General features: G+C 39.9%; 1 protein-coding gene across 1 annotated transcript; it reads left to right on the top strand.

Annotated features, from left to right (window-relative positions):
* Positions 1 to 1828: 1828 nt before the first annotated feature.
* On the top strand, positions 1829 to 24523 carry Rpp30 (ribonuclease P/MRP subunit p30). Its single transcript, XM_048338725.1, has 11 exons — positions 1829 to 1946; positions 4073 to 4128; positions 4791 to 4847; positions 5589 to 5663; positions 8535 to 8606; positions 12302 to 12391; positions 20211 to 20327; positions 20854 to 20883; positions 21464 to 21501; positions 21884 to 21963; positions 24334 to 24523. The coding sequence occupies exons 1-11, from the start codon at positions 1865 to 1867 to the stop codon at positions 24441 to 24443; spliced, it is 807 nt and encodes a 268-aa protein (XP_048194682.1). The 5' UTR covers positions 1829 to 1864; the 3' UTR covers positions 24444 to 24523.
* Positions 24524 to 25118: the final 595 nt, after the last annotated feature.

Here is a 25118-nt window from a genome sequence, read left to right as displayed (position 1 = left end):
CGTTCAAAAAGAAATGTACTCACTACCTTATTTATGTAACTGTAATCCCTCTGTACATCACCTTTACAATACAATAAAATTAGAAAAATAATAAATGAAAAGATATATTAACCACCTGAAAAGAGAGAGTGTGAGAACCCAATTTTCTATTTCTGGTTGACTCCCACCTCCAGTCCCGAATCTCTAGCCTCCAGCTGCATGGGCAGAATGCTGTCGGCCTGGTCCTGACCATCTTCAGCCGCTGAAGAATATCTCCGCCCCTAATGATCTTTGATGTAGCTTCTGTAAATCAGCTTGCTTGCCAAACCTCCTGCTGCACGTGGTTTTTGCTTTTATAAACCCTGCCCCATTGCAAGTTGGTGCTGCTCTTAGTTCTGAGACAGGGAGCCCAGCATAAGACAGTTGCCAAGCTTGACTCTGAGGGGCGGGGGAGCGGGGAGAGCCTTTAAAGTGGTCCTAATCTATATCCTCATTCTTAGACTCCCTCTCTCTCAATCGCATTCTAAGCTCAGGAGCTCCCTAAAGCCTTAGCCATTGCTTTGAATTCCATTTCTCCTAAATTTCTTCCCATTGTAGACTAGCTTTTAAACATCAGTATACATTTCAATGCATCAAAATGACAGCTAAAAGGTCTATTCAGATATGTTTATACATTATAGCTTACATAAAACCAGCCCAATTGTTTTTTACTCATGCTGCATTGGTTTACTCTGCTATAACACTTATCACAGGGTGTTTATTTTGCCTATGATATATATTGCCTTCCAAACTATTATCCAAGAGAGCATTAACATTTTACACATACTATAACTATAGCACTCACTATGGTCTGGAAAATTGTAAGTGATCCATAAAAACTTACTGCAAACCAAAATGTGCCTTGCATTCATCCACAAACGTTTTGGATTTGTTCACAATATGTTTCAAAATTAACACTTTACACATTAATTATATCAGCAAAGTCTTACAAAAATCAAAATAAATAAGTGCAATAAGCATTAAGCTCAAACATGATGTCTTTATATTTATGACAACTATTATATTATTGTACCATTATTCATATACTTGGCTCAGAATTACTCTGGTTGCAAACACTAATACAAATAATTTGAATCAGGAAAATGTGATAGATCTCTGAAATGAAACACTCAAACATTTTAAAGTGGTCTGTGCTAACTACCTGGATTAATTTCACTCGAACTAATTTTTAATTAGATTTGAGTTTAAAACGTGAGTTCTACCCAGACACTGGTGGATCACACTTGTATTCCTACTCAGGAGTCTGAGATCAATAGGAATAAAAATTAAAAAGGAAAAGAAAATAAGAGGAGGGGAGAGGGAGAAAGGGGAAGGGAGAGGAGGAGAGGAGACAAAACTTTTCTCAGGCTGTCGGGTTGAGGTCTTGGTGTGGGTCACACAACCTTCTTGAGGACCCCATTTTCTTAGGGTGGGACTGTTTGAGATTGGGTCTCCCTCTCAGCATATATCCCATGTTGGCCCCGAATTCGAGATCCCTTAATCCCAAATCCTGGGATTGAACCTTAATTCTGAGCTTCACAATGCAGTTTGAGGTGTTTTTGTTTTTGTTTTTGTTTTTCAACAATTGGGAGGTGGGTGGGTGAGGATGCAAGTGTAAACTACAACTCCCAACATGCCCCGGGGGAAGCCCAACCTCCCTGATAAACCCACACTCCCTGTAGGTCCCTTGGGGGAAATGGGCGGCTCTGCCGAGAAACCACAACTCCCAGCATGCCCCAGGCCAGGGCAACTGGCCACTCGAAATAAACTACAACTCCCCGCATGCCCGGGAGTAGGTACGGCGGCCGCGCAGACAGAGACACGCGGGAACTCTTAGGAGGTCAGCATGGCGGTGTTTGCAGATTTGGACCTGAGAGCGGGTACTGACCCGAAAACTCTTCGCGGACTAATCGAGACCGCTGCGCACCGTGAGTGTGGCTGGCTTCGTGGGTCGCAGCGCTTGCCCCTCGTAACTCACGTCGGGCTCTGCTCAGTAGTTCTTCCAGGCTTCTCGTTCCGGGTTCTCCTGGGGTCCCTGAGATGTCAGAGGAGGGAGGCTGATGCCAGCCGCGGGGGCTGCTGTTGCTCCCTCTTGTGGGAAAGGTTCTGGAAGACTGTTACCTGCTCCTGCTCTGTCAGCCTCCTCACACAGTGAGGGAGCAGGTCCCAAGAAGACCCCGCAGCTGGTGAACCGTAGATGTCAGGCCGGGCTGGACCCCCAAGGGTTCAGTCATCAGCCGGTACTTTGAGTTCAACCACCTCTTCCTGACTGTGAGGACAATATCTGGGCATATGCAAGGAGTTGGGACACGGGCCCAGAGGGGGTGTGGAGGCCCAGAGAATGGCAAAGGAAAAGAAGGGGTGGTGAGTGTTGCCACAATAATATTTAGAGGGAGAGTAGGTGAGGGGCGGAGGACTTGAAAGGACCAAGACTCATTGTGAGAGCTCATTGCTGATACTTTGCAGAGGTGAAGCTAACCGAGTGAGTCACTATTCTTTCATGTCCCCATTATGAAATACAGTTTTCTTGATCCCGAAAAGCTGCAACATCTGGGTCAGGTCCTTTGTCTCTATGGTCTCAAAAAATGAGTCCAGGACACCGAGGGAGAAGTAAACTTGTGAAATTTATTGAAGGAAAAGATTAGCAGAGCACTTGGCTAGACAGGGGCTCTGGGTTGTGTCATTCAGGGGTTAAGAAGGTGTCTCCAGGAGAAATCTACTAGACTCTCAAGATCATTAGACAGCCTGCAAGCCCTATCAGACCTGAGAGTCTCCAGACATTTGCACAAGTTCTTCAAGCATTGTTTAGCCTCTTTGACTGGATGCCCCTTTAAGGCACACCACTGGGATCCAATCAACACTTTGTTCACATTCAAGTCTTCAAGGGGTAATGAGCCATGATGCCAGGACCAGGGGCCTTATGTGCAAGCTGCCCAAGGCCGTGGTGATGTGGTATGTGGTATCTCCAGACCTGTATATAGGATTACTCAAGGCCTTGGTGAGGGATGAAGAACCATGATAGGGTGGGGCCTTTTCCTGGTTGCTTATGCAGTAAATGAATATCTTTTAAAAATAAATGCTAAAAGTTGTGTTTTCTTTAGAGAATTGTCATAATTTACAGTAGGCTTGAAAGAGATGTGGAAAAGCATGTACATTCTTAGCCAGTCTTTATTTCTTCAAGATGAAAATTCATGATATATGACAGGAGATCACTTCAACTCATTAGGCAAAAGGCAATAGATTAGCTGTGAGTGGTGGCTCCCACTCGTAATCCAGTCTAAGGAGAGGGGTTTGAAGTCAGCCCAGGCAGAAAAGTCTCAGAGACTCTTATGTCCAATTAACCAGCATCAAAAAAAACCCAAAGTGGAGGTATGGCTCAAATGGTAGAGCATGAGCTTTGAGCAAAAAAAAAAAAAAAAATGAGCAAGGATATGAATCCATAAATCCAAGCCCTAGTAATGGCACAAAAGGTAGACAGAGGGGGGAAGGAAGGGAGAGAGAGAGAGAGAGAGAGCTGATAAAAAAAATAAAAACAGAAGACCAAGACCCAATACTCTGTTTATAATGTGACATTAAAAATTAGACAAAAAACAATAATAATAAGATTCATATATCTGCTATATAAGGAAGAAATACACCAAAACTATTTGGGGAGTTTCTCCTAAGACAACAGATGAACACTTTAGGAAAAAGTTCTGTAGAAGAAGAATAATTTTTAGTGGCCAAAATAGCATCTCAAACAGGTATAATAAAGTGTAACATAGGAATAATACCCATGGAGAACCTAAAATCTAACATTTAAGTAACTTAGTTATATTTAGATTTGAAAGCAGTCCAGAGTTCTCACCCATAACTTCTCTGCCAAACTGCTTCCTAGTTTTTTTCTTTCCAGTGCTGAGGATCAAACCTGGGGCCTGGTGCATACTAGGCAAGCATTCATTCTACCACTGAGTTACATCCTCATCTTCTAGTTTTTTACCTCTAGAATCTAAATGGTTAGTATGTACAGGAAGGAGAATGTTTTACAAGGATATTCTTTTTTCTTCCTTTTCAGTTGGATATTCAGTTGTTGCCATCAATCATGTTGTTGACTTTAAGGAAAAGAAACAGGTAAAATAAATTCTGAAGTTAATATGTATAAAGTATTTACAATTAATGTGTTTATATTGAGAATATGAAAGCAAGAGATGAGTATTTCTTAAATGCACTCTTTGTGCACGGTTATATTATTTTAATATTAGCAAGTCAGCTAGTATGTACTTATGCAAATGATTAAGATTTTTGTGATTCATTCTGGCATGACAAAGATTCTCCAAGTTGTATTGGTATTAATTAAATTTTGTTCAGTCATGTTTACAAATATTAAGCATTGTTACTAACTGAACTGTAACCACTGTATTTTGTGTTCATTAAATTTTTTTGTTATAGACACATTAACTGATTTCCCTCTTAGACTAATAAATATATATATGGTTATATGTGTGTGTATATATATATATTTCTCATTAGGCTTATCAAATACTTTACCTTATAGATATTTTCTCTCTAAAAGTTAGTGTTTAATCCCTTTTATCCACTGATATTATTAGCTGCTTCTCTACCCTTTTGTTTCCTTCCTTTAAAGGAAAAAAAAGGAAAATCTTAGTTTATTTTGAATGCCAGAAATTAATTTCCTTTAATTTCTTTTTTTTCCTGAGCAGTCCTAAGTCTCCTCTTACATTCATACCTTTAGCACGCACAGTTTAGGGTGACTTTTTTGTCATTTATTATAGGAAATTGAAAAACCCATAGCTGTTTCTGAACTCTTCACCACTTTGCCAGTTGTACAGGTGGGTAAGAAGAATTCACTTTCAAAGACACTCTGTATAAGTACTGTACCATAACCTGAATATCCCCGCCTCCTCCCAGTCTTGCCTTCCCAGCAAGGCTCAAGCTCTTAATGAAATGCTGTTTATCCACTCAGTATCCTCCTGAAATCCTATAACTCCTTCCACCCTCCTAGCCTCCCATATGGGAATTGAACTCAAGGACCTGAACTGCCCCTAACCCTTTTTCTCATTGATTTTCTTGAGCCTGGACTAGCTTGGGCTTCAGTTCTGCTTGTGCTTCCTTGTGTCACTGGGAATGACATGCCACTACATGTGGCTATTGATTGAGCTGGGTGATGGGAGTCTCGTGAACTTGTTTATACTTATGCTGGGTTTAAATCATGAACTCCTGATCTCTGCCTCCCAAGTATTTAGTTTTACAGGCCTGAGCACAACATCCACTTAGACCTACAACTTTTTAAATGATTGTATTATGTAGTTTAATATACCTATTTTAATTTTTCCTCTGGTTGTATTATAAACTCCTGGAGAAGAAAAGCTAGACTTAGATGTACAAAGAGATTACAATTCCCTAAATCAGATTATGAGTACAATGTATCTTGATCAATGTCACCCCTTCCAGTGTTTTCCCCCATCTTTACCCTGCTAGTGCCTTTCCATGAGTGTTTTCCATTTAAATAGGAAAATTAATCCACTGTGACTTACACTCTTTGATGTAAGCTTTTTTGGTTTTGTTTACAGGGAAAATCAAGACCAATTAAAATTTTAACTAGATTGACAATTATAGTTACAGATCCATCTCACTGCAATGTTTTGGTAAGTTAACTATTTTACCTCTTTACTTTTGGCCTTGTAAGCTGTACTGACTACTGTTAAACTGTTATGCCAAGTCGCGAAACCACCACCAAGAAGACCACCGAGACTCAAACATTCCGAAATGCAAAAGCAAGGCAAGACTTTATTCAAGCGGGGCTGCGGCCCGGGCCTTGTCCTACCCACCAACACAGCGGAGGTTAGGAGGCAGCCTCGAGCTGCGATTACACAGAGCTTATAAAGGCCAAAGACAAAGTTACAGGTGTTTAAGCAAGCAAGATTACGGGTACAAATCTGATTGGCTCAGGGTTTGAGGCATTCTAGGGGCGGTTAGAGTTAAGCATTCCCAGGCGGTTAGAGTTCTCGACCGGCTGGGCCCTAATAAGCTTGTCCTGGGTTTGCTCACAGTTTAAACAGACAACAAAATGGGGGTTGCCTGAAAATGGGGTTTACTTTAACTCTTCATTTCCCCCTTCAAAACATTGTTGTCCATCATCTCACCCCATTCTTTTTATTTCTTCTCACCCCCACAACCCATGACACCTGTCTTCATAATTCACTCTGTGTACTGATGTCTTCTGCTCATACCATAATTAAGGAATTTCTTCTCAACTGTTACTCACTGAATTCTGTGAACCAGACATAGGGTGCTTGGCAGATTGCTGTGTATAAAGTAGACATGATCCTTGAACTACAGAGCTTGTATCATTAATAGTTACAAATGTGAGGAAAGTAAGGTGCAAGAGAGGGAGGGAGTAGCAGATTAAGAGTCTTCTGGGAGTATATAACCTTAGTAAATTGATTTTCAAGCTGGGACCAGAAGAGACAGTAATTGTCAAATAGCTGACAAATAGGAAAGAGCATTTGTTCAAATAGGTGAATTACATGAAGATCCTAAAGCCAAGGAAAACATAATAAGAACTCAGAAATGAAACAAGACAATTCAGGCAAAGCTTAGTGAGCTGGCTACAAGGAATGAGTTTAGGGAAGGAGGCCTACCTCACGATCCAAGGGGAAGACCTTGAAGCTTTTAAGCAAGAGAATAAGATGGTGAGATTTGCCTTACAGAGAATGGATTAGCAGGAGAGGATTTGAGAAGGAGGATTGAATGGATTTGGTGATTTACTGTATGTAGAATAATGACTCCCTAAGAAGCCAGGTAGAGAGACAGTACTACCATTTGTTGAAATAGGTCATGCAGGAAGAAGCTGGTCTTTTGTGTGTTATGTTTGAGGTTATTGTGAGAATTCAATGGAGCTTATCAAATGGGCAGTTGGAAATAAAGATACGGCCCTTCAGAAGAGTGAAAGTTAAAGATGCTCTTTTGGTCATATGTGAAAAGTAATTAAAACCATGAGCATAGATGAGGCTTGAGGTGCCATGTCACAAAAGGAGACAGTCCCAAGGGACTGCTCCATGTGACAGTGGAGTAGAAAGTGAATAGAATGGAGACTGAGGAGGCACAGCTCTCAAAAGACAACAAGAAAGAAACTGGGAAGGAGGAAGGAAAGGTCAGCAGCAGCCCTGTGCCCAAGTTCTCAAACAGGAGAAGAGAAAATCACTAGCTGCCTAGGCAAAAATCATAATATAGATAATAATAGACACGGTCACTGAAGATCTTGCTTGAGAAATATGACCCTATAGGAGAATTAAAACACCATAAGGTAATTAGTGAATAAAAACTCTATAAAGAGATTCAGTTGTAAACTAGGAGAGCTTTGAGTGTGCCTGCTCATAGAAAACATCAAGTAGTGAGAGAGAAAGTGAAGTCTCTGAATCATCTAGCACAAACACCTCTGTCATAGAACAAACGTCAAAAACAAAACTCTCACTTCAAAATAATTAGCATGGGTAAAGAATTTGTGAAAAGATCAACTAGTGTTTTATACAGTTATAAGCCAACATTTTGGTTGTTTAGGCCCAGATAAATATAAATGAATTGAAAAGACCTGAAACCAGCCCTGTGTCATGTTTACCCAGCATGCCCTCTTGATTCATCAAGGCACCTGCTACTTCCTTTAAACCTGCCTCCAATTATCATTATACTACGTCTTTTCATAAAATAAGAAGTAAAAATTTAGATAATATCAACAAACAGAATTATCAGAGTATTATCCTTGTATTCAGAGATTGGACATTGGGTCGTCTTTATAGCTTTCACATACGCTATAACTCGAGATTTTCTTTTTTAAACAGTAAGTCTTTATTTTTCACCAGTGTGTTTTTCTCCTTTTCTAGGACTTTCAGGTATTTTCTTGTACATCTGACATCTTAATTTGCCTTTAGTGCTACTCTCACTGTGAACTGAATTGTATCACACGTATTCACTTTACAGAACACACAGCACTTAGTCTTCTATATTAGTAAATGCCATTGAAGTCAGACATGCCTTGATGAGTTTTGTATCCCAGTGTCCAGCACATAGAAAGTGCTCAGTAAGTATCTGGTAAGCCCGCCCACTAGTTTGTGAGATGAAGGGCAGCCAGGTATTGTTGTACACATCTGTACTCCTAGTACCTAGGAGAAGAGTGAGGAATTCACATTCAGCGCCAGCAGGAACTACAGTAGAAGATCCTGTCTCAAATGAACAAACACACAAGAAAGATCAAGGGCTGTCTTGGAGTTTTGATGTCTCAAACACTCTGTTTGGTACATCATTAAAGCATATATACTGTGGAAAGGAAGGATGGTTGATGGATTGGTGTTGGTATCTAAATTCCTATGAGCTTTCCACCAACACACAAAGCAAAACAGAAATGTCAATAACATATTAGAAGTCATAGGTGAAATGTTAAGCATAACTAGATCTCTAGGCAGAATTCCATGTTTATATTTTCTTACTGCTGTGTGGTAACATGTATTTTATATTACTAGAGAGCAACTTCGTCCAGGGTCCGCCTGTATGATATTGTTGCAGTTTTTCCAAAGACAGAAAAGCTTTTTCATGTAAGTAAAAGTGTTATATTTCATGTTAAGTCTGATATTGTACCCTTGCACATGACCTGTTTTGTCAAGAAACTCTTAGCACTACACCTGGAGCCCTGGGATTTCATGGGGATATATTTAACTGGCATGCAATTTAGTTTGTGTTTATTCATCCTGTAAGACATTGGTGAACTCTTCTTGAAAGAGCTCACCAAGTTTCCTCCTATTTCCTATCTCTACTCCAGAAATTCTGCCAAAAATTTCCATAGTCAGCATGTACAAATAGGATTCCCTTTCCTGTTGTGTATTGCCTTCCTTTTATAATTGCGGGTTTTTTGTTTGTTTTTTTGCCAATCCTGGGGCTTGGACTGAGGGCCTGGGCTCTGTCCCTGAGCCTTTCTGTGCTCAAGGCTAGAGCTCCACCACTTGAGCCACAGCACCACTTCTGGCTTTTTCTGTTTATGTGGCACTGAGGAATTGAACCCAGGGCTCCATGCATGCTAGGCAAGCACTCTACCATTAAGCCACATTCCCAGTCCCCTTTTTATACTTTTATAGCTAGCATTTTATTTTTATTTATTTTTTTCGCTATAAAAAGACTCTTTATTGAGGGAAAGAACATACAAACAACATAAAACTCAAAAGTTCGCCCATCATTTAATTTTTCTCTGATTGTGAATTGAAAGTTAGATGTTACCTATACATTTTGTGTATGTGGGCCAGTACTAAGGCTTAAACTCAGGGCCTCTCACTCTGCTAATGGTGAATGCTTTACCACTTGAGCCACACCTCCAAGTTCCAACCTGTACATTTTCTGAGAGTTCTAATCTATTTATGGTTGTTGTTTGTTTTTGTTTTTTTTCCTTGTTGCCAGTCCCGGGGTTTGAACTGGCCTGTCCCTAAGCCCTTTTTTTTTAATAGTTTGCTTGTGAAGCTTGAACTCAGGATCTGGGTGCTTTTTTTTTTCTTTTTCTTTTTATAAAGACCAATGCTGTACTACTTGAGCCACAGCTCCACTTCCAGCTTTTTGGTGGATAATTGGAGATATTCATCTCCTTTGAACTGTGATCCTCAGATCTCAAGCCTCCTGAATAGCTAGGATTACAGGCATGAGCCACAGACACCCAGCTCATTCATGAAATCTTTAAAGCACTTTATTTTTAAAATTAACTGCTTTTGCAGAAGAGCAGGGAGTTTAACATGTATGCATCTCTTGTCAACTTTAAGGGATTATAGTAAAGCAAAAAATATAGATAGATAGTTACATATGGTATATATTATTTCTTTGAAGGAATATTTTACTGTGAAATATTAAGTATAGTGATTTTTAGAAATTTCAGAAAGTTGTATTTATCTAGACTTTAAAAAAGATCCCTCTGGAAAAAGTGTACCTCAGAAGCTGTGAAAGCAAAATCTGTTCTAAAATTGTAGATTTTTTTTCCCTTGAGTTTATCCAGTAGATGGAGCTGTTGGCTAAAAGCGACTGATAACTAGTTTTCAAGGTACCTTATCCAATCTTTTAATTTTTATTGTTATTGTAAAGGTGAGGTACAGAGGGGTTACAGTTACATAAGTATGATAATGAGTACATTTCTTTTTGAATAGTGTTACCTCTTCTAAGGTCATTTTCAGCATCATGTCTGCTGAGTATCACTACTGCATTTGTTTTCTTCCTTCCCCTCCCCCAAGCAGATACATTTTCATATAAGACAAAAGGTACAGAAATCAAAAACCATAACAAGAGGAAAAAAAAGAAGCAGTAAAATAACGTAAAACTTCTTGTTTCTGTTACTTGGAGTACATTTTGATAGACATTTTATATGATTATATGAACATAGCTATAGGGAAACACTACAGATTGTACATGGATGCCTTTTTTAATGGGTTGCATTATAAAATACAAAAATATAGTGATTCTCAGGAAATTTATTTTGGTTAAGAGTGAAAGCAAAATGCAAGTAGTAAGTTGGGCATATTCAGCTCTTATCACTGTAGTTACTTGTTGAAGCTATGTATATGTTTTTTTCAAGTTCCATAACAAAAAATGATTCAGTACAGTACAAGAGTACCATGGGCATTTCTAAATATGTGACACAACTTAGTTGTTATTAAATAATAATAAAAAGTGGGTTATGTGGGTTATATCACCTTAGTGGTGATTATGGAAACAAAACACTGAAGTAAACATTTGTGCTGGAAAATATATATTTAACTAATCTTCCAAAGGACTTTATTTCTTTGGGGTATGGGGGCTTGAACCCAGCACATGTTAAATATTTACTTCACCACTGAACTACATCCCCAGACTTTTTTACTTAATTTTGAGACAGGATTTCACCAATTGGTCCAGCTAGCCTCAAACTTGGGCTCTTCTTGCCTTAGCCTCCTGAATAGCTGACATTACAGGAATGTGTTCGCATACCAGTCCTTTACCTCAACATCGCTGTCTTGTCCTCTGAAATTCTGGATTATGGGTATGACCATGCCTAGCTTTTATGGTTCTTTAAATGTACCATTTGGATTGACAGAAAGCAAAATCAAATACTTTTGTTTAGAACATTTTAAATTCCAGGTGTCTTAAAGAGCCAACTGGAATGGTGCTTTATAGCTAAATATAATTCACATATATAATTCACATATATAAACCAACACAGATCCCTGTTTAATTGTCTATATCTGCAGTAGAGACACAATGGAGAAATAGGTAACTAAGATATATCCTAATTTACTTCCATTTGGGGGAAAGCCCTTAACAGGGTTTTAAAAAAATAAACTGCTTTTATTTAAAAAAAAAAACATTTTTTCTATGATAATAATTTCAATTAGTAGAAGGGCATGCATAAAAAGTATGCCTTTCTGTGGCTCAAGTAGAAGCTCTAGTTTTGAGCACAAAGAGGCTCAGGGACCGCATCCAGGTCCTGAGTCTAAGCCCTACAACTGACCAAAACAAACAAACAAACAATGTTTACCTTCCATCCACCTAAAATTCCCTCTCATTCCCTCCAGTGTCAGCTACTACTACCATTCCTGTTGTCTTTTCAGGAATTACCATTTACCTAGCTCTTCTTCCCTTCATTCTGTCATTGTGTCCATACTCTTTTCACCCAAAAATCAGTAATGCCATGGTTTTCTTTTATTATTATTATCGAATCAAGCATTTATTGATGACAATATATCAATAGGCAAACATAGTCATAGGACACATGATGACAAATTAATGAATGCTTCTTTTGCTACTTGACAGACTTACTAGACCTTCAGTCCTGGGACAGTTCATGGCATAAAGATGTTCAATAAATAGATTGTAGAGTAGCTGGACCATGCATACATTCCATTTTGCTTATTGCTTCCCTGTGTTTTGAGAGCAGTGTCTTCTTTCTGGAACAGTCCAATGCAGCTTTCTAAGTGCTGAGCCTCTCTCATCAGCCCAGGTCTTTGTAGAAGACAGTATGAGCAGAGTATGCAGGTACTGGCTTTTGAGAAGGTTCCTGGCTCTGCCCCTCTATTTCAGCTGGGTTTCACTTAAACCATCCAAACCACAGAATGGCTATTCAGTCAGCTTCATAACAGGTCAGATATGTTTTGGCACAGACCTTCACAGAGCCTGTGGAGTGAGGTGTGCCCATGGAGGTTTTCTATAAGGTGTGACCCTGTCCTTCCTCTTACTTGTGCCTGGTTTCAGTTTAGCCCTTACCTATTTTTTTTCTTCTTGACAGGTTGCTTGCACACATTTAGATGTGGATTTAGTCTGCATAACTTTAACAGAGAAACTACCATTTTACTTCAAAAGACCCCCTATTAATGTGGTAAGTGTTATCCCTTGAGTTCTTTAACTTAGTCTGTAGGAACTTACATTAGCAGATTGGAAGAGAAGAAACCAGTGTTGCTACAAGGGAAAAAGAGGAATAATAGGAGGCAGTTTTAGAGTAGAGGATATTAAGCTGATCATGCTGTCCCAGCTATTCAGGAGGTTGAGACAGAAGGATCAAAGCCCAGGTAGTTACATGCTGTTTCCAAAACAAATAATAATAAATAAAGAGTCTACTTATTGCCAAGGTGTTTTTGAAAGACCTTAGAAATTAAAGTTTATGAAGTCTTTTCATTTGTGTGTTTGACACAGGGTCTCACTATCTCCTTGTATAGCCCAAGCTGGCTCAAACTCAGGATCCTCCTGCCTCTGCTTCCCTAGTGCTGGGATTATAGACATGCATCAGCATACTTGGCTCTGTTGTAGGGAGTACAGCTGACTCCATCCTGACTAGGAAAACATAATAGGAAATGTTGGGGGGAGTAGATTAGGTCAACCTGACCCCAAAATTCTGCTTCTGTAAATGGCTTGCTTAACTTGTTATTTGCTCTACCCCCTGTGTCAACTTCCTACATCTGCGTCATGCTTGCTTTGTTGTGTGTTCTACCCCTGCATCAGCCTCCTACGTCTGAACCTATTGCATGCTCTACCCCCTGCGTCAAGTCCCTACATCTGTGCTATGCTTTTACCTTTATAAACGCCAATTTGAGAACTGCTCAGGGTCATGGTGGCAGCTCCCGAGTCTGTGCTGTGTCCCTGGCTGGTCAGTTCGCTTTATGCTTCCCCAATAAATCCATCTTTTTGCTTGAGACTGTCTCTGAGTGGACTCGTGGAGAGATGGGAAACCTCCTCCCTCGAACCCTGTAACATTTCTAACCCCATAACAGGCTCTATGAATGATATTTCCCAAGATGGTAGCTAGTAATGATGGGCACTTACAGTCTGAAAATTGAACATTAAAGCTATAGAGCAATCAAAACACAGGGCTGGGAATATGGCCTAGTGGCAAGAATGCTTGCCTCGTATACATGGAGCCTTGGGTTCGATTCCTTAGCACCACATATATAGAAAACCGCCAGAAGTGGTGCTGTGGCTCAAGTGGCTGAGTGCTAGCCTTGAGCAAAAAGAAGCCAGAAACAGTGCTCAGGCCCTGAGTCCAAGCCCCAGGACTTGAAAAAAGAAAAAAAAAATATGGAAAAGTGTTGGGGATTCATCTTGGCCTTAAGGGGGGAAGGGCGAGGAGAGCGATCCCGAGATGCCGCCCTTCCCCCAGCCCTGGGGCAGTGTGGAAGTGAACCACACCTATCTCCTTCTGGGTCCGGAACCAGAAGGGGTAGCTTTGAGACCATCCCCCACCTTGCGCCAGTGAGCATGTGTGCTCCCCTTTTCGCGCGCTTTGCTCAGAGGGCAGTACTATGGGAAGTGACGTTAGCCCATGAGGGAGGTCCTTGGGAGCTGCTCTTGGATGGACAAGCTTGCCAGCCTATCGCCAGCCCATGCTCAATCCTCGTCATCACTACTATATTACTGTGAGTCCCTCCCGATTAAATTGGATTGCTCTCCGAAGCGTCTCCGAGATCTGACTGAGCCTGGCTTCCTTGGTGGGTAAGGAGGGAGGAAAAGGGGATCTCGTTCGGCCACGTGCACCTTAGGCTAGCCCGTGTCCCTTCACTCCACCTTGGCTGCCTGTTGGTTGGGTGCCCAGGGGAGAGGGTGAAAAGGGGAGCACTGATAAGGGAGTAACCTTAGCATCCCCGCACCGGGGGAGGTAAATCTAGCCCGGCAGAAAAGGACAAAACAAACTCAGGTTACCTTCCTAATAACTCATTAGAGTAGTCATGTGTTTAACAACCTTTTTCTTCCTCTTGCCATAGAATTTTTTCTCATCCCTCTTCTACATAGTTTCTCATATTTTCTCATACCTTTCGTCTTCCATCTGTCACATCACCTTGTGAGTCGCAATACATTTCACATCAGTACCTTTCGCTAGCTATGAGGTCAGCAGTTGTGAACTATTTGGGAAGCTAGCAATTTTATTTTAGAGCCCTAGCTACCAAAACCCAGGCATGTTTTCAAAAACTACTGTCCAAGAAGAAATGTAATAAATATAGTCCAAATCACATATTTAGTTTTATCAGAATTAGACCATCCAGGATTTTTTTTTTTTTTTTTTTTGCCAGTCCTGGGCCTTGGACTCAGGGCCTGAGCACTGTCCCTGGCTTCTTCCCGCTCAAGGCTAGCACTCTGCCCTTGAGCCACAGCGCCGCTTCTGGCCATTTTCTGTATATGTGGTGCTGGGGAATCGAACCTAGGGCCTCGTGTATCCAAGGCAGGCACTCTTGCCACTAGGCTATATCCCCAGCCCCATCCAGGATTTTTTTTGAAGTGGATAATTCCTTTATTCTTTTGTCTGTAGTAGAACCATAACTTCATCGATTTTTGTTTCTTTCTTTCTTTTTTTTTTTTTGCTGAAGAATCCTCAGTATTGAGGGAAACAAGGCAGGAGAAAATGGATCTATTTGGTGTGGAAAAATTTAACTTGACTTATGTCCTAATTCTGAAAACTATGCTACTCTACTTGTACCTAATGAGAAGTACTAAAAAATGTGTAGTCATTTACTTGAGCAGAAAATAAAACTGGTCTTTTCCAAGATTACCACCAAACATATAGCATCATATTTGGTATGTCATGTTGGTACTTCTAAATGAACACTGAAGAATACCCAGAATCGTCACATTTTAGACTTGGAGACCTATGTTATTCAGTAGCTTGCCAGATATGGGCTAGCAAGCACTCATTCACCTCTTCCATCACAGGACAGTTAGGACATTCTGATTGGTTGCCTGTCAGAGAAGATATCTGGTATACCGCTGGTGTGTATGATAAATGCAAAAGCACGCACAGTTTCCTCTCATACTGTTTCTCTTCAGATGTAGCAATCCTTGCCTTTGGAAGTTGGCCTCACCTTTTCTGCCAGCTCCAGGCTGCCAACCCAGTCCTATATAAACATCTCTCAAATTAGGCAGTGCAACACTCAGAAAGTTGTTATTAAACCTTAACAACTCTTCCACCTTTTTCACCTTTAATGAACTAGGAAGTCCACTTTCTATGTCCTTGGTTGAAAGGAGATCATGGCACGATACTAAAGGACAGCAGTGCACAGCACGTAATTATGTCCCACCACAATGGTAAGATTCCCAGCGACTATTTGAGAGCATTTAATTGGGTTTCTTACAAGCATGCCTTAATGTTAATCAGATTGTTACCTTGAGTATCTCAGCTGTGTCATGGACCTTTTTTAAACTGCCTCAGTACCTTGCCTATGATGAGTCTTTATTGTAATCATTCTTGTTGAAATCTGGGGAACCTGGCCACTGTGTTTATCATTAGTCATTATGTGATTGTCATTGTTGGGCAGAAAGCACACACAGGGAGGCAGGGCACTGGGGCAGCATGAGGAGGAACCTGGCACTCAAGGAGAAGCACCAGGACAGCTCACCACCACCACCAGCACCCCACGCACACACCTAATTCCATCTGGAAGTAAAAGAAAGCTGCTGCTGTGTGATGGGTGTTTGGAGCATAATTCCCACATTTTTTTCCATTTAAAAATTCTGAAAAGTAAAAAATTTGAAAAGTGAGAGGGAGAAGCAATATTTAGCAGAGTCTCTTTTTGAAAAAAAAAATCTAGTGTGAACATTTTACATATGTTGTTGAATAAAAGCTAGATGGTAGAATATAAGGGAAGGCTGCACAAGGTTTATTTTTAGCCTGGTGTAGAAGTAGACTGCTTGTGTGCTTTGGTCTGGAAGCAGAATAAGCCCTGTTCATTTGTTCACTTATTTTTCATTTAAGAGAAAAAGCTAGACACATTCAGGGGTCCAGCTTATAGTTTGGGCCATTATGGTCATCATATAGGTGTGTGTGGCAAGACAGTAAGTACAGCATGGCATAGCGTGATAGAAGTGTATGGTGCAGGAAACTGCTTACCTTGGTATGGCCGGGAAGAAAGAGAGCATGCACCAGCGTCCCAAGATATCCCCTTCAAGGGCCCCCCTCTGAAGACCTAGAGCTCACCTCCTTCCACAGGCCCACCCCCCACAGGTTTCACCACCTTCCAGTAGGGCCACAGTCTGGCAACCAAGCCCTTAGCACATGACCTTTGAGAGACATCTACATTCATACCGTAAAAGTAACCAAGTCTAATCTTTATAAGGAAACAGTTCATCTACACCCAGATGTTCATGTGCATTTAAAATATAGAAGTATTCTCTCTGTGAAAACACATAGGCGCTATGTAGTGCAGGTAGGTATCAGCTCTTCTAGTCTGGAAGAAGAACTTAAGCCACCAGAAGCTGATCAATTCGCTTTACAGGAATCACTTGATTGGACCCAGGAGGTAACAGCAGGGATTGTCTTTTGTTTTTTTTCAGCATTAAAGTTTGGAGTCTGAGCCTCACACCCCCAAGACAAGGGCTCTGACATGGAAGGTTCAGGCCTTGCACCAATCCTAATTTGATTGAATTTTGTGCTCATTTCTTTTGTTGTGAAAAGTAGGCGTGTAAGATAGGTAATTCATTAGTCTTTTATTGACAGGCCAGAAGCCAAGTGACAATTAGCATCTTGGAAATTGGGATTAAGGGTGGGAGAGAGCTAGAGAAAATACTGTGTATACCAAAACATTGCATTTGTATACTTGACAGCACCATCACTTTTGTTTTCTTCAGCCACCCACATGATAAGGCACCATAACTCCAGTTTTACAATTCTCTCTAAAATCTTCTACAAAGCTCTCTGGAGCCTTGTATAACTTGTATAGTAATCCTAAATCCATCTAAAAGTTAAGTTCACCTTTTCTTCTTTCAATTAAATGTCTCTCCAAGAGTTGGCTAGAGGGCTGGGAATATGGCATAGTGGCAAGAATGCTTGCCTAGTATACATGAAGCCCTGGGTTCAATTCCTTAGCACCACATAAACAGAAAAAGCTGGTAGTGGCACTGTGGCTCAAGAGGTAGAGTGCTAGCCTTGATCAAAAAGAAGCCTGGGACAGTGCTCAGGCCCTGAGTCCAAGCCCCAGAACTGGCCAAAAAGAAAAAAAAAGAGTTGGCTAGAGATGTGTACTCAGGTTTGATTCCAAGTCTACAGTCATTCCCCACTAGTAACTTCTTTGCTTTCAATCTTGTTTATTCTTTCTTTTCAATCTTATTGTCCTGCAGCAATGGCTTGAAGTTTACTGAGTTGGGGGGGGGGGGCAGGGTTTTGAACTGGTGACCTTACATTTGGTTAGGCCGGTGTTCTACCACTTGAGACATCTCTGGCACTACTTTCTGTTGCTTTTTAGGGGAGATGGAGTCTAGAAAATGTTTGGACCCCGGCCAGCCTCCAATTGCAATCCTTCCTCATTCAGACTACTATATTAGATTCCAAAACAAAGTACCATAAGCAAAGAGGTTAAAACAACACAATTCATTGCCTCATAGTTCTGAAGGCCAGTTATCAGCTGGGTGGAGTTCCCTCTAATGTGTAAGGGCCCTTTCCTTGCCTCTTTCTGGCTTCTGGTGATTTGCCAGCAATTTAGCAATTCCCAGCCTGCAGCCACACTAACTCCAACCTCTGCCCTGTGTTCACTGTTTGTTCAGTTCTTTGTGTGTCTGTCTTCACATGGCCGTTTTCTTTAAGGACACTAAGATTAGATTAGGACCCTGCCTCCTTTCAGTATGACCTTTGCATATTAATTACTTCTGTAATGACCCTGTTTCTCAAAACCTTACTTACGAAGAATCTGAAGGTTGGTAATACACTGTATCTTTTATGGATAGAGACACAGTTCATCTCTTAATAACTGGCAGTCCTTTTTTTTAAAAAAAAATTTTGGCAGTACTAGGGTTTGAACACACTGGAGCCATGCCCCAGCCCACCACAGATTAAGTCTAGCAGTAGATGCTTCTTAAGTACTCGACTTGCCTTCCTTGTACCCAGCAACATGCAGCCAGAGGAGAAAATGGGGAAATTCTTAGCTAACGCGGAAAAGCTCTTATGCCAGGCAGGTTAAGATTGTAGCAGCCTCCCTGTTGGTAAAGAAAAGAAAAGAAAAAAAGTGTATAGTCAAAAATATTATATTTGTATGGAGTAATTCTGGGGAACATACAAAAAATTATTGGAAGTGATTGTGGGATGGGGCAGGTGAGAGCAAAGAAGCAAGTAAGACTTGATTTTGTTTTCTTATGTTGCTCTGGACTGTGAGTCATGAAATTAACTGTTTTAAAGAATGGAACCCTGAAAGATTGTCATCCTTTTGAAATTAACAGGGAATCAGCACATTGTCCTCCTAATCAACTCCTGTTTTTTTCCTCTTCTTTCTCTGCAGCTTTGCTTAGAATTGGAGTACTCAGAATTGTATTGCCAGTGTTTCTTGATTCAAATGTCACACACCCGCCCTTTGTAGCATCTTTATGACTATTATTTCTCATTAGTAAAGAAACCTGATCATCTGCTTATTCCTGAACCTTTGGTCACGCAAACAAAGGCAATCAGGGAGACTCTGTCCTTCTTTATGAAGAGGCTATTATGAGCAATCATCTGATGAGCTAATAGCAATTTACATTCAAATGGCCTTAGAAGCAGGAGCCCAGGTAATGAATGTATTTTATCCAGCTAAAAATTTAAAATAAGTTGTTATGAAAGAAATACAATCTTCACTAGCACATTATCTTTCAGTTTTTCAAGCGTTTTCTTGGTAATTTTAAAAGTGAATCTGATCGATGTACCAGGATCAAAATCATGTTTTAAAAAATTAACCTGATAACTATATCTTTGCTCCCTCTCAGGAAGGCCTCCCCCTCCTCCTGAAAAATGGTTAGAAATTTAGATTTGCTTAATTAGGAATATTTGGAGATCTGATCATACAATTCTATGTCACTCCTTGTGTATGTCCTGTCTAAAGGGGAGAGGTAATGACTTACCTGAGCGTCCTTCCCACCCATTCCTTGGGCCTTTTTTCAAACCTTTCTTTGTCTCTTTCTTCATTCTTAGGTCAAATTGGCAAATCCTTGCACTCACTGAAGAAAAAATTTAGAGGCAGGCACACAAAGTCACAGAGCAGATCCGTAGTCAAAAAATAGATTTTATTGAAGTGACAGTGTTCATAAAGTAACAGCACACATTTAAGGGAAACTGAGAACAGGCCACTAGACCAAGCAGTCACATGCCCCCAGTCTTTGGCATGATTATGGACAGAATTTAAGGATTATGCTAAGGACATTTATGTAATAATAGATTTTCCCAGGAAATGAGAAAGTATGTCCAGGGAGTAGGGAGTGGAAGTATCCTAAGAGCTAAAATGATGATTGGGGGAGGGGGGTGCGCATGCCTAAAGCTCTAACTACAATGAGATGTAAATGAGGCCTCTGGCCAAACTGGGACTTGAGTCTCTGTTGGGGTCATTACTGGGGGACCATTGGCTGCTGTACCAAACAGCAGCCTTAACCACAGTGGACCATTGTTTCAGGATAATGGCAGAGCAGGATATTTGGCAAAATGTACTCCTATATATGGTGCTACACCTGTTATCTGGGTTCTTTGTGTTGCTATTCTCTGTCTACCTGCTTACCCCCATCAAAATTACAGTTAACCCTCAGGGTAGCAAGCTCTGATAGCTCAAGTACAGCCTGTTCTGTTTCCTTCTTGTGACAATGCCTTTTGTTTCCAAATCTGCCTTTGCTTAAAGCAGTTCCTTGACTTGTGGGAGAAGTGTTGGAGAGTGAGAAGGGATTGTATATTTATCCTTGACAATTTATTTTCTTCATTTCTTCTGAAGGCAATTGACCGAGGCCTGAGCTTTGAACTTGTCTACAGCCCTGCTATCAGAGACTCCACCATGAGGAGATACACTATTTCCAACGCCCTCAATTTAATGCAGATCTGCAAAGGAAAGGTATACTTTCAGGAGGTTTTTTACCTCTTCAAACACTGGAATTGGCAAGTTGATACTTTTTCCTTAAAGCAGAAAATCCTCACAAACACTAGAATAAATCCCTCTTCCCTATTCCAATGATCTCTACAATGTTTAGTTTAAAAAAAAATCCCTAGAGAAGAATAACCTAAGGGAGGAAAAGATTGATAGCATTTATGTTTTGATAAAGAATTTGCTGTTTACCCACCAGAAAAGAAAAGTCTGGATAGCAGTTGCTCATCAGTGGAAGTAAGGTTTTATGGCTATTTCAACTAGTTTTCTAAAAGTTAATTCATCTTTACTAAGATGTATTTGGAAAACCTATTCCATTTCTTTTTATAGGCTACCTTTAGTTTGTCACGAAGCTTTTCATTTACCTTGTTTTTAAAAGAAGTTGTTATCTATGTCTTAAATGTTACAGAGGGATTATTGGTTATTTGTATTATAAGATTCTTCGATTTTTCACTATATTTTTGAAGATTAATATTGATCACTTTCTGTTTTGTAGAATGTAATTATATCCAGTGCTGCAGAAAGGGTAAGTATAGCATAGAGTACTTTAATTTTGCTTTTACAGTTATAAAACAAATCATATTTATAGGATAACAACTAAAATAGTAATGTTAAGAATTTCCTATTTTTAACTGCATTTTTATATAGTTATTGCTGAATAATAAATTTTATCTTGATTCATTCTAAGTGCAAAGTTTTATCTGTAATTTTTTCCCCTGGGATGGTACTGAGGTTTAAACTCAGGACCTTGTACTTGCTAGACAAATGTTCTGCCAACTGATTATTACCCCCAGGCCTTTTTTGGTTTGGTTATTTTTCTGGACAGGGTCTCAGGTTTTCACCTGAGGCCAGGTATAATCCTCCTACCTGTTCCTTCCAAGTAGCTGGAGTTACAGGTGTGTACACCATACATGATCCTACAAAATACTTTCCAAGATTTGTTTATTTTCAACAACCTCTGTCTCCCAGTAAAATGATGAGGAACTAAATTTGTGCAGTTGGCTTTATTTGAAAACTTAGGTATGTACTGTTAATTTACTCCAAATAAAGCTGTTGAAGTGTTGTCAATAACTTCTCTCATACCTTTTTTTTTCCATTTGTTTTAGCCTTTGGAAATAAGAGGACCATATGATGTGGCAAACTTGTATCCTTTCCTTAATAGGAAGTTGAAGCTTTCTTTTAGGGAATATGAAATGTTCTTAAATATGCATCAATCTTTAATTGTAAGTTTACTGATTAGCAACTTCAAAATCAGATTACATCGGTTGTAGAGAATTTTATCTTCTGACCTTTTAGGTTTAGAGGGAGGGAGAGGGAGGGAGTCTATTATAGAAACCCTAGAGTTCCATGAATCTCTCTTTCCTCCACATACTGCTTCCAGCATTGGTTTCCCATCCACACAGACAGCTGTGGAATTCATTAGGTGTTCTCTTGATGCAACTAGGTGAGCTAGCGTTTCCAGTTATGTTGGTGTGAGTCTCATTCTCTTGGCTGATTCCGGTTGAGATCTTTAATGGTGCCACCAGAGGTTTGCTGTTTGGACTCTCTGAGAATGACGCCAAGGCTGCCGTGTCTGCAAATTGCCGAGTGGCACTTCTCCACGGAGGTGAGCAAGATCTTCCCGTAGAAACTGAACTGAGCTGTATCTGCCTCTCAGAGTGCTTTAGGGTCATCATTTCTCAACCTGCTTTAAGACCCATCAGCGCTTTCTCACCCTTACTTCAGGTTTTCCTTTCAGTCATTTATGGAATGAATGTAGTCAGTATCATAGGACAGCCAATGAATGTGTTCTTTCAAGAGAACTGAGATGATAGAAACAATATACTAAACCATTTATTACAGAAGTAAAAACATCTGGTGTATTTTTTAAAAACCCAATTAACAAAACTTAAGACTTGACTTGACTTGCATTTATTAAGACTCAGACTGTTTCTTTTCTCAATTTTATAGACATGGTCAGATATGTGCAGACTGTATTTCTTTTCATTCATCTTTCATTTACATATACATACTTCACCTTCATTCCATTCTGGAAACAACTGAATTTTTTGCTCATCCCATGATAAACATGGTACCCTGGTTTTATTAGACATTGGATTTGCATGAGACAGCAGTGTGATGTGTCCTAAGATGGTTCGTTCAGCTTAGATTGCTTTAGAAGATATGTAGGATTCTAAAGCAAAGAAAGGCAAAGAAACTGTTAAACTCTTCAGATAAAGTCTCTGTAGCATTGCTCATCATTGTCAGTGTCATGTTTAAGAGGGGCACACACCACTACACTGAACACTACCAGAAGATGGCTCATAGATAGCTTTTTGTTCTGTTTTTGGAGACAAGAGTCTTCCCATATAGCTGAAGCTGCCCCTGTACTGATGATCCTTATGCCTCAGCCTCCATAATGCTGGGATTTTAGGCATGCCCCACTTTGCTCAGTGGTAACGAGTTCTGACAAGGTCTAAAACCTCATGATGAGAGGAATCATGGGAAACAATGCAGGAGTGATTACGTGGCAAACAAAATATACTTAGGCTATATCACAGCTGGCTTCAACATAGAAGGGCTTCCGGTTGCCAGTCAGAATCAGACAGTTCAAGGAAACTAGTCAAGAGCAGTTCTCAGGAAGTTGTAAGGAGAAGTTCAAGGTCAGAGCCTTCAGCCTGTGACTGATGGGTTGGGAGTCCTCAGGCAAACATCAGAAGATATCTGCTTTAGCACCTAGCAAACAATGGTAGCACCCTGCTGCAAAGTGGCTTCCATAGAGCTACTTCGGATTTTCTCAGCAAGACCATTTAGGAGGTACTGTGTATAAAAAAATTATAAGCAAGCTTCCTGGAAATTAGATTCTTGCTGTTATTTCTAAAAAGTGCTGCTTTGACTGATAATGGTAAAAATTGTGCTGTTGGTTTGTTTAGAACCTGTCAGTTTAGATTAAGTAGTAAGTGTCCATTTTTATTGTGATTCTTTTGATTTTATCTATTTCTCCATCATCCCTTTTGACTTCTTAAGGACAAAGTTTTCCTCTGTTTGTATGACATCATAGCCTTTCCTAAGATACCCTTCTTGCCTCAATTCCTCTTTTTTATGTTCCTGCTCCAGCCTCTTCAGATTGTGCTTCGAACATTCTTGCCTGAGCATTTTCTCCTCACCTTTGCAACAGAATACATTTTCTCCTTTGTTTATTCCTGTTTCTAGTGGTACTGCTTTTTTTGATACTTTGTTGATTGATCCAAGCAGATAATTATTATTTATTAATTGTTAATTATTATAATGATTGATTCCTATTATATGTCTTAATGTATTTATCTAAGTCTACAATAGGAGAGAACACTGTTTTATATCTTTGTACTCTACATCTAACAGTGCCTGCCCCTGAGGTTTTAGGCAGAAATTAGCAAAATTTCAGTTGAATATTGTCCCATCCTAATCTGAGCATAAAAATAATTGCCTTATTTTTGCTCGTTGTCACCAGTATATAAAACACCATTTTATTCATTCACTCAACAAGCATTTTTTGGATGTTATTATCTAGCCAGACTATTGTTGGGAGTAGATTGTTGAGAGGCCTGTTGATGGTGCCCTAGGAGATGTGGTACATGCTGTAAAATGATGTGAATTCAGACACTGTGGGAGCAGTACCATTGACTGACATAATCACCTTTCTTAAAGCAATCCTTAGAGCCAGTGCCTACAGCTTGGGTTCTGACTGCATAAGATGCCTGAATGGACAATTAGACATAGAGCTGCCCTGCAGTTCTTCCTGGAGGTGGTCTTTAGGGATGGATTTGAAGTTGATGATAGATTGCCATCTGTGTATGTTGGGAGGTGGGGGGAGATAATGGTGTCTGCATCTGAGAAGTTCACTGGGGTTTTGTCATTTACTAGTGCTCTAAGCCAAAGAAATATGATGGCACTAGTTAATCCACCTCTTTTTTTTTTTTTTTTTATCTTGGAACACTGCAATTCTTCTATTTTACAGAAACTAGAAAAACCGCTTTTGGAATTATTTCTACAGTGAAGAAGCCTCGATCATCAGAAGGGGAAGATGATTCTCTTCCAGCCTGCAAGAAAGCTAAATGTGAGGGCTGAAGGGGATGGCTCAGTCTCTCCACACCGCCTTCCTCCCCTTTACACTTCATCCACAATGGAAATAAAACTCTTGCAAGACACACTGTTTTCATTTAAAGCTAGAAACCAGAATGTTAGACTCCAGTCATCAAAACAGTATTCAAAATCTAGTAAAGCAAGTCCTGCAAGGCATGTGGAATAGTGGTACCTGCTATCATCTTAGCAGCTCTGAGGCAAGAGTAGCACTAGTTTTAGGATAGCCTGGACAATTTAGCAAGACCTTATCTCAAAATAAAAAATTTTCGGGTTTGTGTTTTTAAAAGGTGAGGCAATAGGGATGTTGCGAAGGCTCACAGTGTATCTCAGTGAAGGAGCATTTATTTGCCTAAAATGTGTGAGGTCATAGGTTCAATCCCCAATACAAAAATTAGATAGATAGATAGATAGATAGATAGATAGATAGATAGATAGATAGATGAAAACCTCATTCTAACACTTACAAATGCAGGTGCCTAAATGAAATATTAGCAAAGAATAACCATTAAAATGGGTAGATTTATTCCATGAATATAGGATAATTCTTCTAATATACTTTATCATTTATATGTTAAACAAGAAAAATCAGAATATTCTAACATATCAAAAAGGCACTTCTGATTTTATAAATAACAAAACTGTTAGCAAGTACAAGGCTTA

The sequence above is a fragment of the Perognathus longimembris genome, chromosome 2, assembly GCF_023159225.1.
Source record: "Perognathus longimembris pacificus isolate PPM17 chromosome 2, ASM2315922v1, whole genome shotgun sequence".
In the NCBI taxonomy this organism is placed as follows: Eukaryota; Metazoa; Chordata; class Mammalia; order Rodentia; family Heteromyidae; genus Perognathus; species Perognathus longimembris.
The sequence above is the reverse complement of the archived record's forward strand: the minus strand, read 5'-3'. Positions and strand labels throughout refer to the sequence as shown.